The 14470-nt window shown below is 40.1% G+C and overlaps 1 protein-coding gene across 1 annotated transcript in view; it reads right to left on the reverse strand.

Annotated features, from left to right (window-relative positions):
• Positions 1-14470, reverse strand: part of OPHN1 (oligophrenin 1) — a 363857-nt gene that overhangs the window by 168156 nt on the left and 181231 nt on the right. The window contains exon 6 of the mRNA XM_051827157.2: positions 3090-3191. Coding sequence (XP_051683117.2) covers positions 3090-3191 — 102 coding nt within the window. The remainder of the gene's footprint in view (positions 1-3089; positions 3192-14470) is intronic.

Consider the following 14470-nt stretch of genomic DNA (forward strand, 5'->3'; position numbering starts at 1 on the left):
TTCCAAAAAAAAAAAAAAACTTCAAAAAAACCACAAAACCTGCACAGAAACTTTTTTACAGCTTTATTAATAAGTGCCAAGTTCAAGAAAAATTCAAGATGCCCTTCAATAGGCAAATGGCTAAAAATGGCAGTGGTATATCCAGACAATGGAATGTTATTTAACATTAAAAAGTAGTGAGACATCAAGACATGGAAAGACAGAGAGGAAATTTCAATATGTATTTCTAAGTGAAAGAATCCAATCTGAAAAGTCTGCATACTATGATTCCAACTATATGACATTCTAGAAAAGACAGAAATATGGAGTCCATAAAAAGATCACTAGTTGGTAGCAGTTTGTAGTGAGGAAGGCGGGATGAATGGGCAGAGTTGAAGCATTTTGATGGCAGTGAAATTACCCTGTATGACACTGTAAAGGTAGACATATATAAAACACATTCATCAAAATCCATAGAGCATACAATACACTGGTTCATCAGTTATAGCAAATGTTCCACAGTAATGCAAGACATTAATAATAGGGGAGACTGTTGGGGGAAGGATTAGGAATATATGGAAACTTTCTGCACCTTCCATTCAGTTTTTCTATAAAATAAAAAGTGATCTAAAAATAAAATCTCTTAATTTAAAAAAAATTAAATTTTTCTTCATGTCCCCCAGGTAATTTTTGGTTGAACAAATATAAAGACTGCATTCTTGAAAATCAAGAAAGCCCCAGGGATAGCTATATATATTACCAAACTCTTAGAACACTCCCCCTAGTTTGGTAATTTCTAGGAGGACTCACAGGACTCAGCATAAAATCATACTCAGAGCTAAGATTTATTTCGATGAAAGTACACAAAGAAAAACCAGAGAAGCAAAAAGTTACACGGGACCAAGTCCAGAAGAAATGAGGTGTAATGTGCCAAGAGATTTTTAAGTGGTATTACACAGGACACAATTATTCATTTAACAAGTTCTAACAACACAGGTAAAATGCTACCATGGAAGCTCATCAGAGATGGAACATCCTAGGTTTTTCTAGGGGCTAGTCACATGACACCCTCTGCTTGAGCACACCCCAAAATTCTAGACTCTCCTAAGAAAAGAAGGTATTCAACATAAGCCACATTGTTTGTGCAGGTATTTTACATACAATAAGCCACTCTTAACATTTAAGGAAACCTTTATATTAATGTAAGCAACTGTTTACCAGTCAGATTCCCAGGTACCAGCCACAAGCTAATCTTATAAACAGGCTCTTCTAAGCACAGTAGTCTCCGGTGTGCTATAATTAACCCTGTTCTGCACAAAAGAGATAGGAAAGGTATACAACAAAAGGGTGCAAAGAAAAATGGTAGAAGACCGCAGACTTGATTTCAGTTTATAGATGAGAAGTAATCCTTCTGCTTTTCAATACCTGACTCCATCCACCACTACAACCCTTAACCTTTCACCATCAAGCTCCTATGACAATGTGATAGAAACCCACTAAACTAGCAATCAGGAGGTGAGTTCCAGCTCCGCCACAGTCTGTGTGATCCTGGACAAGATTATTTCTAAGTACCTTTATAGTTCATGTTTACGATCTTATTCCAGCAGATCTCTTGTCATACTTGAATATTCAATGTCCCCACATTTTACTAGATTTTTGTTCCATTAAAAAAAAAAGTTCTTCATCAGTGAATTGCTTCCTTCCCTTCCCCATTACCACACTTCTGTCGAAGACCCTCTTCTCCAGATCATTGCATTCATTTCTAAAACTGATTTTCCTGCTACTAGTGTTTTCCTGATCTAACCCATCCTACAACCTCTGCCAGCTTAGGATTCGTAAAAACATAATTCTACACATGTTGCTTACATGACCAAAAGCCTTCAATGATTCACCCAGTGCCCACAGAATTAAACACAAACTCGCTCCTGAGCCTAGTACACCACAATGTGGCCTCAACTCGCCTGATCTTATTTTGTCTCTTACTATCCTCTGGTAGTAATGCAAATTCTAGCCAAACCATTTCCTAAACAGCCTCCACATTTTACCAATGGGCCATTGGCTTCCATTTGAAAGTTCCATTTCTTCCTGTCAAAAACTTCAGCTACTTTGGGGCCAATGCTGTGGTGTAACAGGTAAAGCCACCTGCAATGCTGGCATCCCGTACAGGAAACAGTTCATGTTCCAGCTGCTCCACTTCTGATCCAGCTCCCTGCTAACCTACCTGAGCAAAACAGAAGATGTCCCAAGTGTATGGGCCCCTGCCAACCATGTGGGAGACCCAGATGAAACTCCTGGCTTTGGCTTGGCCCAGCATTAGCTACTGCAGCCATCTAGGGGGGTGAACCAGCATATGGAGGATAGATCTCTCTCTCTCTCTCTCTCTCTCTCTCTGTAATTCTGATTTTCAAGATAAATAAACAAATCTTTTAAAAAACCCAAAACTTTAGCTATTTTTAAATGACCACTTCAAGTTGGAAGGGCAACATTTTTCCACAAAGAAAATTCGCCATATCCAAATGTAAATCTTCTATTCTCCACTTGCCCACCCCAGCAAGACCAGCACACAAGGGCAGGAAGGATATCTTATTGACTCTGCAGTCCTGCTGCTCCCAACATAGTGCCCAGTAGAGTACAGGCTCTCAACAAATGGTGGCTTATTTGAATCAGAGCCACAGTAAGTCCCGTGTAAGTAGTAGTCCCAGAACAGGACCCAAAAAATGGTAATGGACTATCTAAGGGGCAAAGTAGAAGATACGTTAGTGATCTGCCAAATGCCACAACAACATAACCATATGCTAGTGTGGAATCTACAGTCAGAGACGTGGAACTGAAAGGACTTGAGACCAGTGAGTAGCACTCCTCTGTTTGCACATGGGGAACTGAGAGCAAGAAAGAAGCAAGATATCCAAGGCGACACTGTCGTTGGTCACAGTGTCGAGGAGCTGCCTCAAGAATTCAGGGCTTATGAATCCCAAGTTTTAACTGTGAGTACAACTACCACACCTGGTTTCCTGCTGACACAGGGTATTGGGGAAGCCTTGCAACAGACATGTGCCTCTGTTTCCAAGGCACAGTTGGCAATGGAGGGCAAGCGTAGTTAGTGAACATACCTCTTGTAACTGAGATTCTTTCTTTTTGGATGACAAGTGTAAGTGCCGGTCCAGCAAAGAATAAAACCTTTCCCCATCCTTTTCAAATTTCTTTTTCCGCTCCTAGATGTGGGAGAAAGGGCACAGATTATATGTCTGTACGTTTATTTCCGTCTGCTTAGAAATGGCAATGAAGGAGACAGTGTCAGGTTTCCTGTGGTCAAACTCAATAGCTCCTGAGAAGGAAAAAAAAAGCCAACACAGAATTTACCCTTGCATTTGTCTCAGCAGTTTCAGCTTCCTAAAATACAACCCCAAATCATTCTGTCTACAGAAAGGGTAGTTCCTGTTGATACAGCTGGAGACTCTGGGAAGGTCTCTGCCTGCTCAGAGAAGCATAATTAAAAAGAGCCTGTGTGGTAGCGACCTCTTCTTCTGTGCAGTATCTTTCACATGCATTAACCACTCATTCAAATTCTTTTTAAAAGGAAGAAGAAGGAACACAAGGGTAAACTAAATGTATATCTTGAGAAGGGTAATCCACAATGCATTTACACAGTCTAATGATAAATAAAACATCACCAAGACAATAGGAACCTGGGCCTGCCTCTGAATTCATTATTCTGGGTTTTTTGTTAAGCATTTCACTACTGTATATCAAAAGCTGATACTAAGGATGAGCTAAAAATATGGAAGGTTAGCTGAAAATCAAGAATTGAAAAGCTTTGTGAGGGAGGCTGGGCTCGGCCTTAATTAAGTTCTCTGCTGCTCAGCACAACTGGAAGTCACATAGCCTCCAAGGTAGCACTAACAATGCACATCTGTCACAAACTAATGCTGACATTCTGCAATTCTCTCAACACCATGCTGGGGAATCCATGAAAACGGCTTGTGTTGTCTCATAAGGAAACACAAACTCTCACCTCTAATGAAGGTGCTTTCTTACCAGAGTAAACTTTATAATGGAGGGAAAGAAGAAGGAATCTAATATTAACATAGGCCTGAGCCAGGCCAGGCACTGTGACAGCTACTTAAAACCTATTATCTCATTTTAGTCTTCACCAATCTGAGATGCAGAAACTGCAAAAGCAGATTAAGGTTCAAATGAGGTGAGCTAATTTTTGTTCAAGGGCACATAATATACAGGTCTATCTTACTCTCCACATGACCAAATATAGCCCAAATGACCGTGGGAGGAATAACATTCAGTGGACTTATAAATAAATAATTGGGGAGGCTTCTGAATAAAGTTCATGAAGGATTATTATTCTAGCCCAAAGATCCAAAACATAAGAGATAAAGATTTTCATAGAACAAAATAGGTAGGACAAACTGTTCCTCCAGCTGCTAAATCTATTTCAAGTGGCAATTATTTGAGGAACGCATGGGAGCCAGAAAACCCACGTGCATTCTCCAGAAACAGATAAAGCCAATTTCTCCTGTGCTCCATTTTTAAAATAAAAACTGAGATTTAATTCACATATAAAATTTGCCAACTTTAAAGTGTACAGCTTAGTGGGTTTTAGTACATTCACAAAGTTGTACAATTATCACAGCTATCTAATTCCAAAATATTTCCATCACCCCCAAAAAGAATCCCCATACATATGAGATGTCACTCTCCATGCCCCTGCCTACTTGCCTTCAGGAAGCCAGAATCTATTTTCTAGAGGAATGAATGTTTCTATCCTAGAGTTTTCAGATAACTGGAATCATGCAATATGGCCTTTTACGACTAGCTTCTCATCTCATCCCTGACAAGATTTGGCTTGAAGTTTTCAAGGTTTGTCCATACTGTGGGAATGAGTATGCTATTCCCTTGTTATGACTGAGTAAGATTTGGTTGTATTGATATGCTACCTTTCTTTATGAATTCATCAGATAATAGATATTTTGGTTATTTCCCTTTTTTTGACTACTACGAATAATGTTGCAATAGACACTAATGTACAGAAACATTTTTATTCTGTGGTCATGTTGTCAGTACTATCAGGCATATATCTAGGAGTAGAATTGCTGGGCCATATGTACTCTGTTAAAGCCTCTGGCGCAACTGCCAAAGTACTTTCCAAAATGAGTGTACATTCCCAACAGGAATAAATGTGAGCTCTAATTTCTCTACCTCTGACCAATACTTATTATTATCTGTTATTTTTATTATAACCAATTTAGTAGAAGTGAAGTGGTATCACACTGAGTTTGATTTGTATTTTCTTAATGACTAAAGACATTGAAATATCTCTTGGTATCCACACACACACACACACACACACACACACACATATATATGAAATTTGGAGAAATGTTTATTGGATTCTTTTTGCCTATTTTGAAAATGGGTTTAAGTTTTTATTATTAAGTTATAATATATATAATTCATTATATATTTAAATATATTTATTGATATATTCATTATAAATATAATTCACTAGATATTATGAATACTGTATTTGCAAGCATTCTCTCCCTTTATTTGAATTGTCTTGGTACTTTCTCGAAATTTCTCATGGAAGCATAAAATTTTCTTATTTTTTGAAGTCCAATTGGCCTATTTAAAAGTTTTTTTCATTTATGGATGTGAAAGAAAGAGAGAGTGAGAGAGAGAGCAAGAGCAAGCGAGAGAGAGAGAGATCTCACCTTTTGGTTCATTCTCTAAATGACAATTGCAATGGCAGAGGCTGCGATGGACTAACCTGAAGCCAGGAGCCGGTGTGGGGAGCAACTAGGACTAGACTAAGTTACTGAAATTAAGACTTATTCTATGCATCTGCTCTCCCACAATATGGCACTGGGAGAGGAGTAAACAGCTTCTACACAGCTGCCTCCAGTTTGACCAGTAACCTGCAGGAGCTGATCCTGCTCCTGATTGGAGGAGAGCAGCGTACTCGGCGTGTGGGTAGCAGAGTTGGGATTGGTGGAAGAGGACTATAAAGGAGGAGAGAGACAACATGCACCAGGAACATCTGAAGGAACACCTGTGGAACATCTGAGCAGCCCCCGAGAGAGCCGGCCGGCCGTGTGCCGCTCCCCCGCGGAAGTGGGGAAAGTGGCAGGGGGGCCCGCCCCTCCACGGAGGTGGAGGGACGGCAGCCAACCCGGGAAGAACCAGCAGCAAACCCGGGAAGGGCCGAGCAGACAAAAGAACAGCGCAGGGTCCTGTGTCGTTCCTCCGCGAAGATGGGGAGCGACAGCCGGGAACTCAACCCAGGTCTCCCACATGGGTGGCAGGAACCCAGTTACTTGAGCCATCACTCCCAGGGTCTATATCAATAGGAGCTGGAGTCAGGAGTTGAAGCCAAGTATCAAATCCAGGCACTCTAAGGTAAGTCTTTTTTTTTTAAAGATTTATGTTATTTATTTGAAAGACAGAGTTACACAGAGAGGTAGAGGCAGAGAGAGAGGTCTTCCATCCGACGGTTCACTCCCCAGATGGCCGCAACAGGCGGAGCTGCGTCAATCCAAAGGAGCCAGGAGCTTCTTCCAGGTCTCCCATGTGGGTGCAGGGGTCCAAGGACTTGGGCCATCTTCTACTGCTTTCCCAGGCCACAACAGAGAGCTGGATGGGAAGAGGAGCAGCCGGGACTAGAACAGGCACCCATATGGGATGCTGGCGCTTCAGGCCAGGGCTTTAACCCGCTGCGCCATAGCGCTGGCCCCTGCAAGGTAAGTCTTAACCAGAATCTTAACTGCTAGGTGAAAGACATGCAACAGCCTGCTTATTCTCTGATTGCTCTATTCTTTGGCACCATATCTGAAAAAAACTACTGGGGCCACCATTGTGGCACAGCAAGTTAAGCCTCTGCCTGTGATGCCAGCATCCCATATGTCACATCTATGCCCCAAATGCTCTGAGTCTGATCCAGCTCCCTGCTAATGCACCTGGAAAAGCAGCAGAAGACGGCTCAAGTACTTGGGCCCCTGCACCCATGCGGGAGATCTGGATGGAGTTCCAGGCTGGCTTCAGCCTGACCTAGCCTTGACCATCATGGCCATTTGGGAAATGAACAAGTGGATAGAAGACCCATTCATTCTCTCTCTCTCTTTCTCTCTCTCTTTCTCTCTGTAAATTCTTTCAAATAAATAAATCTTTCAAATAAATAAAATAAAACACTTGTCTGTCATGATGATTTATACCCCTATTTTCTTCTGAGAGTTTTATATTTTACAGTTTTAGCTTACAAATTTATAGTGAGTTAATTTTTGAACATGATGTGACTTTTCAAGCAGATGTCTGGTAGTCCCAGCACCATTTACTCCATTGGAAGATTTTGGCATCTTTGTAATTTCTTTAAGTGATGTTTCATACTTTTCAATGTACATGTTTTGCATTCCCTTTATTACATTTGTGCCTAAGAAACAACAGAAATACAATTTATTTTTGTATATTGATCGTGTACCCTGCAACCCTGTTGAACTTTATTAGTTCTCTGTATGTGCACGTGCACATATGTACATTTTCTCTATTTAGATAAAGACAGACAGCTGAAAACATAGTTTTATTTCTGCCTTTACAACCTTTGCTCACCATGTAGTCTAACATCTTTGGCATGATACTGAATACAGTGAACACTGGGAATATCCTTGTCCTGTTCATGACCTTAGAGTGAAGTGTTTTAGTCTTTCACATATTAAGTACAATGTTAGCTGTGGGTTTTTCATAGCTGCCATTAATCAGGTTGACAAAGTTTCCTTTTATTCCTAGTTTGTTCAATATTTTTAGAATCGAAGGGTGTGGGATTTTTTCAAATGCTCTTTATATGTATCTACTGAGATGCTCATGTGTTTTTACTTTTTTAATCTATTAATATGGTATATTGCATTGATGATTTTTAAGATGTTAAAACTACCAATCTCAGATGGTTGTGGAATCTAATTCTTCTTTATATATCATTAGATTTGGTTTGCTAGTATTTTATTGAGGATTTTTTCATCTGTATTCATAAGGGATATTCATCTATATAGTTTTGAAATCTTATTTTGTCTTTGGTTTTACTTTCAGGGTAATATTTGCTTCATAGTTCAGAGGTCTCTCCTCTTCTGATTCTTGGAAGCACTGTGAATAATTAGTTAATTCATTAAACATTTGGTAGAATTCACCAGTGAAACTGTCTGGTATTAGGCTTTTCATTCTAGAATGTTCAAAAATGGTTAAAAAGGAAAACTTTAGAGGGCCAGCATTGTGGCTGACATCCCATATCACAACACCAGTTGGAGCCCCAGGTGCTCCACTTCCAATCCAGCTCTGTGCTAATGCACCTGGGAAAGCAGCAGCAGATGACCTGAGTCCTTGGGTGCCTGGACCCATGTGGGAGACCCAGATGGCGTTCCAGGCTCCTGGCTTCAGCCTGGCCCAGCTCTGGCTGTTGTAACCATTTGAGGAGTGAATTAGCAAACAGAAGGTCATTTTCTCCCTTTCTCTCTCTATCACTCTATCTTTCAAATAAATAAAATAAATTTTTTTTTTGACAGGCAGAGTGGACAGTGAGAGAGAGAGACAGAGAGAGAAAGGTCTTCTTTGCCGTTGGTTCACCCTCCAATGGCCGCCGCTGCAGCCGGCGCACCACGCTGATCCGATGGCAGGAGCCAGGATCCAGGTGCTTTTCCTGGTCTCCCATGGGGTGCAGGGCCCAAGCACCTGGGCCATCCTCCACTGCACTCCCTGGCCATAGCAGAGAGCTGGCCTGGAAGAGGGGCAACCAGGACAGAATCCGGCGCCCCGACCGGGACTAGAACCCGGTGTGCCGGCGCCGCAAGGTGGATTAGCCTATTGAGCCACGGCGCCTGCAAAATAAATATTTTTTAAAAAATGGGCCGGAGTTGTGGCATAGCAGGTAAAGCCACCTCCCATGATGCTGTCCATCTCATATGGGCCCTGGTTCATGATCCAGCTCCCTGCTAATGATCCTGGGAAAGCAGCAGAAGATGGTCCAAGTGCTTGTGCCCCTGCATCCATGTGGGAGACCTGCAAGAAGCTCCTGGCTTTCAGCCTGGCCCAGTATTAAGAACCTGGAAGTCTAATTGTCATACCTCAGTGATGTGCTTAAATGGTTACTTAAGAAGCATTTCAAGTTTAGGACACTCCAGTACAATTTTTTTCCACAATGAGATAACAATGTAGAGACAGGCATTATGGCTCAGCTCATTAGGCCCCTGCATGTGGCCAGTTCTAGTCCTGGCTACTCTGCTTCTGATCCTGCTAATGCACTTAAGAAGGCAGAGGATGGTGGTTTAAGAACTTGGGTTTCTACTACCCTGGAGGTGGAGTTCCACATTCCTGGTTTCAACCCAGACCAACCCTGGCTGTTGCAGCCATTTGGGGAGTGAAAAAAAAATAAGCATGTGGTTTCACATACTTGGTTAAGACAAGCAGCAATAGCCAATTCCTTTTCTACTAGTTCCGCTTTCTAGAAGTGATCACTTTCATCTCTATAAGCCATTTCTATTATTACTTCCATATCCCTAAAATCTCAGACTAACTTTTTTTAAAGATTTACTTATTTATTTGAAAGGCAAACCTACAGAGAGGCAGAGAGAGAAAGAGAGGTTTCCAACTGACGGCTCACCCCACATATAGCCACAATGGCTGGAGCCAATCCAAAGTCAGGAGCCAGGAGCCTCTTCGGGGTCTCCCACGTGAGTGCAGGGGCCCAAGGACTTGGGTCATCTTCTACTGCTTTCCCATGCTACAGAAGATAGCTGGATCAGAAGTGGAGCAGCCCATGTGAGGTACTGGTATTGCAGACGGCAGCTTAACCTATGATGCTGTAGCACCAGCCCCCATTTTTATATTTTCTAAAGTTAATAATTGCCTTTTTGTTTTGCTTTGTGTATTAGTCCATTTTTCATTACTATAACAAAACACATAGGCAGAGTCAGTAAGGCATCACAGAGCCTCACGTGGCAACAGACAAGGAACATGCATGTATGTCTGTGTATCTGGCCTCTTTAAAAAAAGGTTTATTGAAATATAGTATATTATACTAAGAAATTCTGTCTGGCCTCTTGCCCTCTTCTTAAAAAGCCACAAGTATTTAATCCTAGGGGCTTCTTCCTAATTTATCTAATCCTAATCACTTCCCAATCCCGCTTCTACATAACATAGGCGGATTAAGTTTCCATCCTCTTAATATCTCACATGGAAGGGGATACATTTCAATGCAAGGGAGTATGGGTATCATTCTAAAACAGTGATTACTGGATGATGGGAAAATTGGGGGCATAGAAGGAAATCTGATAATGGACACTAAAATGCAGTTGATGATGTTAATAGGTGCTGGTGTTCCACAGAACAGTAGGATAACTATAGACTGTGATAAAGGAAATGAGAGGGCTAATTGTCTGATAGGATTGGTTTATGCTGTGTATATCTGTTGTTATTATACTATACCCCATAAAATGTACCTCATGAGAATCCAAAATTTAAGAAGTTCAATATATGAAGTCTTGGTGGGGGGCAATCAAACAATATATAAACTACAGCATTTTGGTTGGTTGCTTACTTTTCACTATGCACAGTACTGATTCAAACTCTAACTTCTCTAGTTCTCCAAATCTCATCTCAATATGTCCATATTTAACACTTCATTTTCAGGTAGTATCAACTGGACACTTCCGACAGTTAATAATCTGCAGTTGTAGATTTCTACGCCTAAAGTGCTCACTTGTAATTTTGGGAATCGTTCTTTGCCATCATTCTAGGAATTTCCCCTTCCCTCTGTTCTATGTTGGTACTTTTTTTCAGTAGTCCCGGTTTTCCTTTTGCATTCTTGGCTCCCTTGTTAGGATGAAGCCTAGTCACCTGAAGCTTTGTAAAAAGGTGTGTGTGTGTGTGTGTGTGTGTGTATGAGTTTGTGAGGCCTTGCATATTTAAAATGCTTCATATGTAATAGTTTGGCTAGATGTAGAATGCTAGGTTAATAGGATCCTGGCTTAGTTTCAGAGGTTCCAACACACCGTGATGGCATCTCTAGGTAAAAGCCTATCACCATCCATCATGAAAGGCACTGGGTACTTTCAGTTTCCAAGTTCAGACCTTATATTTCTGGAAAAATCTTTTCAATCATTTCATGTATAAATTTTCCTCAGTATTTTATCTTTCCAACTTTTTTATTTGGACCAACTAGATGGACTTTTTACACTTTCTCTTCAACCTTGCACTTCTTTTCCTTTGTTGACCTGCTTTGTAAAAGATTTAAGCTTATGTTCTAAACCTTCTACTGAGCTTTTCATTTTTATTATTTTTTTATTTCCAAGAATTCACCTCTATTCTTTTCACAGCATTCTATAATTTCAGATGTAGTCTCTTCCACTTATCTGAAAATATGAAAGTTACATATTTTAAGTGTTCCTCTCCATTTCCTTCCACTTGCCTTTGATCTGTTTATTTCCAACTCTGTCTTTCATGTTCAAAGATTTCCCTGATTCTGTGGACCCTCCTTTGACTACTGAATATTGTACAAAATAAGTCAATAAGTCTTAAGGATGGTTAATACTCCATATCCCCCCAATGACAAAATGATAATAAATTATCAAATGATCCCAAGCAGCAGTTCTTAAATCACACAAGGCATGAACGTTCAAGAAAACAGAATCACAATAAATACTCTTGTCTGGCCAGGAAGCATCCCCTCCACTTTAGTTTGAAAATGAAGCAATAAGGGGGGGAGGGTTGTTTCCATTTCTGGAAACATGCTTAATAAGATACACTGACTCTGGGCTAAAAATGTAAAATGCTAGGTAAAATATATTTTAATATCTCAAAACTCATTACTAAATGGTACAAAAGCAAGACATGTCCAAATCCCTCAAAACAAAATGAAAATATAAGTCCTAGGAAGTCACTATTCCTAAGGATTTCCCTGGAAACCTGGAGATCTTGAACTTCCACTTAGATTATCAAAGGGGTAGGACAGGACAAGACCAAAAGCAACCTTTGAGTTTTACTCCTCACTTCCAGGCCTTTAATTCTTATGCAGTCCTCCTCCGTTCATAGTGTTATACAGGAATAGAGTTTCATACAAGGGTACTTCAAAAAGTTTGTGGAAAAATGAAAATTTTTTATTACCCAATTTTTTCCATGGACTTTTGAGTTCCCTCACAATGACATCCTTCATATGGATCCATATAGTGATCCAGTTTTCCCAAAGCCATCTATCAGTTTTTCCAATCCTCAGCAATTTGCAATGTTATTTTTATTTTATAATAATTGAGTCTACGGGTTTGCTGTGAGCTCTGAATTCTGTTCCACTAGTCTTCTGTTTAGGGGCCAATACCAGACTGCTTTCACTCTAACAACTTTGTAGTATGCCATGATGCCTAGTAGGGAAACTCTCCCTTCTTTAGTCTCCCTTTTTCAGGTTGACTTAACTGTTTATGAACTTTAAGATTTTTCAGGGGCCAGCATTGTGGTACAGTGGGTTAAGTCACTGCCTGCAACATCAGCATCCCTTTTGAACACAGGTTTGAGTCCCAGCTGCTCCAGTTCCAATTCAGCTCTCTGCTATGGCCTCGGAAAGCAACAGAAGATGGCCCAAGTGCTTGGGCCCCTGCACTCAATGTTGGAGACCTTGAAGAAGCTCCTGGTTCCTGGCTTTGGCCTGGCCCAGCTCCAGCTGTTGCAGCCATTTGGAGAGTGACCCAGCAGAGGGAAGACATCTCTCTCTCTCTCTCTCTGTTTCCCTCCCCCTTTCTCCCCATACACACAGTCTCTGTAACTTTGCCTCTCAAACAAATACATCTTTAAAAAATATTTTCAAATGAATATTAGGATAAAACCCAGTTTAATTTATGGATTAATTTGAGAAGAACTAACATCTGTATAATATCAAAATAATAATATCAAAGCAACATTTTAGACAGCATGAAGTGTCTCAAATGTATTAAGATTTAATTTTAGATTTCTTCTATGTCCTTTGCTGGATATTAATTTTTTTCCCACAAAGATTTTAAATATTCTGTTAAAAATAGGGCCTGGGAAAGCAGTAGAAGATGGCCCAAGTCTTTGGGTCCTTGCGGCCACATGGGAGACCTGGAAGAAGCTCCTGACTCCTGGCTTTAGATCAGCCCAGCTCTGGCCATTTTCGCCATTTGGGGAGTGAACCAGCAGATGGGAGACGTCTCTCTCTGCCTCTGCTCTGCCCCTCTGTAACTCTGCCTTTCAGATAAATAAATAAATCTTAAAAAAAAATTAACTTCTGTGGACTTCACAGCATTTATTGTTAATGTAAATGGTATTATTTATCAAATTTACTGGTTAGATATTACAAGTGTTGAAATATTATTGATTTTTGTAGATGATTCATATAATTTGCCAACCTAGTTGAATTTATTAAGCTTAATAAAATATACAAATGTTACTGATTTTTCTAGTTAGATAATCGTATCATCTGCAAGTAATGTAAATTTTCTATCTTTACATCTTTTCACACTTCATTTCTCATTCTTATAGCTTGGGTCAAGCCCTCCACTATAGGGTTAAAGATGAATGGGAATCCTTGTCTCATTCCCACTTTAAGAGGAATGTATTTAACATTTTCCATTAAGGGGGCTGGTGCTGTGGGGTAGTGGGTTAAGCATCCCATATGGTCACCAGTTCAAGTTCTGACTGCTCTACTCCTGATCCAGCTCCTTGATAATGTACTTGGGAAAGCAGTTGAAAATGGCCCAAGTGTTTGGTCCCCTGCACCCACGTGGGAGACCTGGAAGAAGCTCCTGGCTCCTGGCTTCGGTCTGGCCCAGTGTGTTGCAGTTATTTCGGGGGTGAACCAGTGGATAGAAGGTCTCTGTCTCTCTCCAACTCTGCCTTTCAAATAAAATAAATAAATCTTTAAAAAAAGTTTTCCATTGAATATTACATTTGCTATAGGATTTTGTCATATACTCATTATCATGATAATGAATTCTAGACTTGGATAAGCACATTGTTTTTTCCTCTACACTAATAATATAGTGAATTAATTTGACTGATTTCCAGGGTTGATACCAAGAACTCTAATTGATCATGCTTTTTAATTATGATTGGATTCGGTTGGTCTGTTTTTATTTAGGACTTTTACATCTATGTTCATAAGTAGAATGGGCCATTTATTTTTTATTCTTATATTTTCCTTATCTCATTTTGTAACTAATATTACAATAGCATTATAAAATGTCCTGGACAGCTTTGGTTCTTTTCCTTTTCCTGGAACAGTTTATGCACTGGTAAAAATTAACTGTTCTCTTAAAATTTTGGTATAACTCACCAGTAAGCCATCTGGAACCACTTTATGTGGATGAATGTGGGAGAGAAGTCTATGACTTCTATTTCAATTTTTAAAAATACATATCATTCTACTCAAAGTCTCAATTTTTTCTTGCACTAAATTTGGGAGTCATCTTTTTCTAGGAATTTACCCCTTTTGTCA

Source organism: Oryctolagus cuniculus, chromosome X, assembly GCF_964237555.1.
Source record: "Oryctolagus cuniculus chromosome X, mOryCun1.1, whole genome shotgun sequence".
Taxonomy (NCBI): Eukaryota; Metazoa; Chordata; class Mammalia; order Lagomorpha; family Leporidae; genus Oryctolagus; species Oryctolagus cuniculus.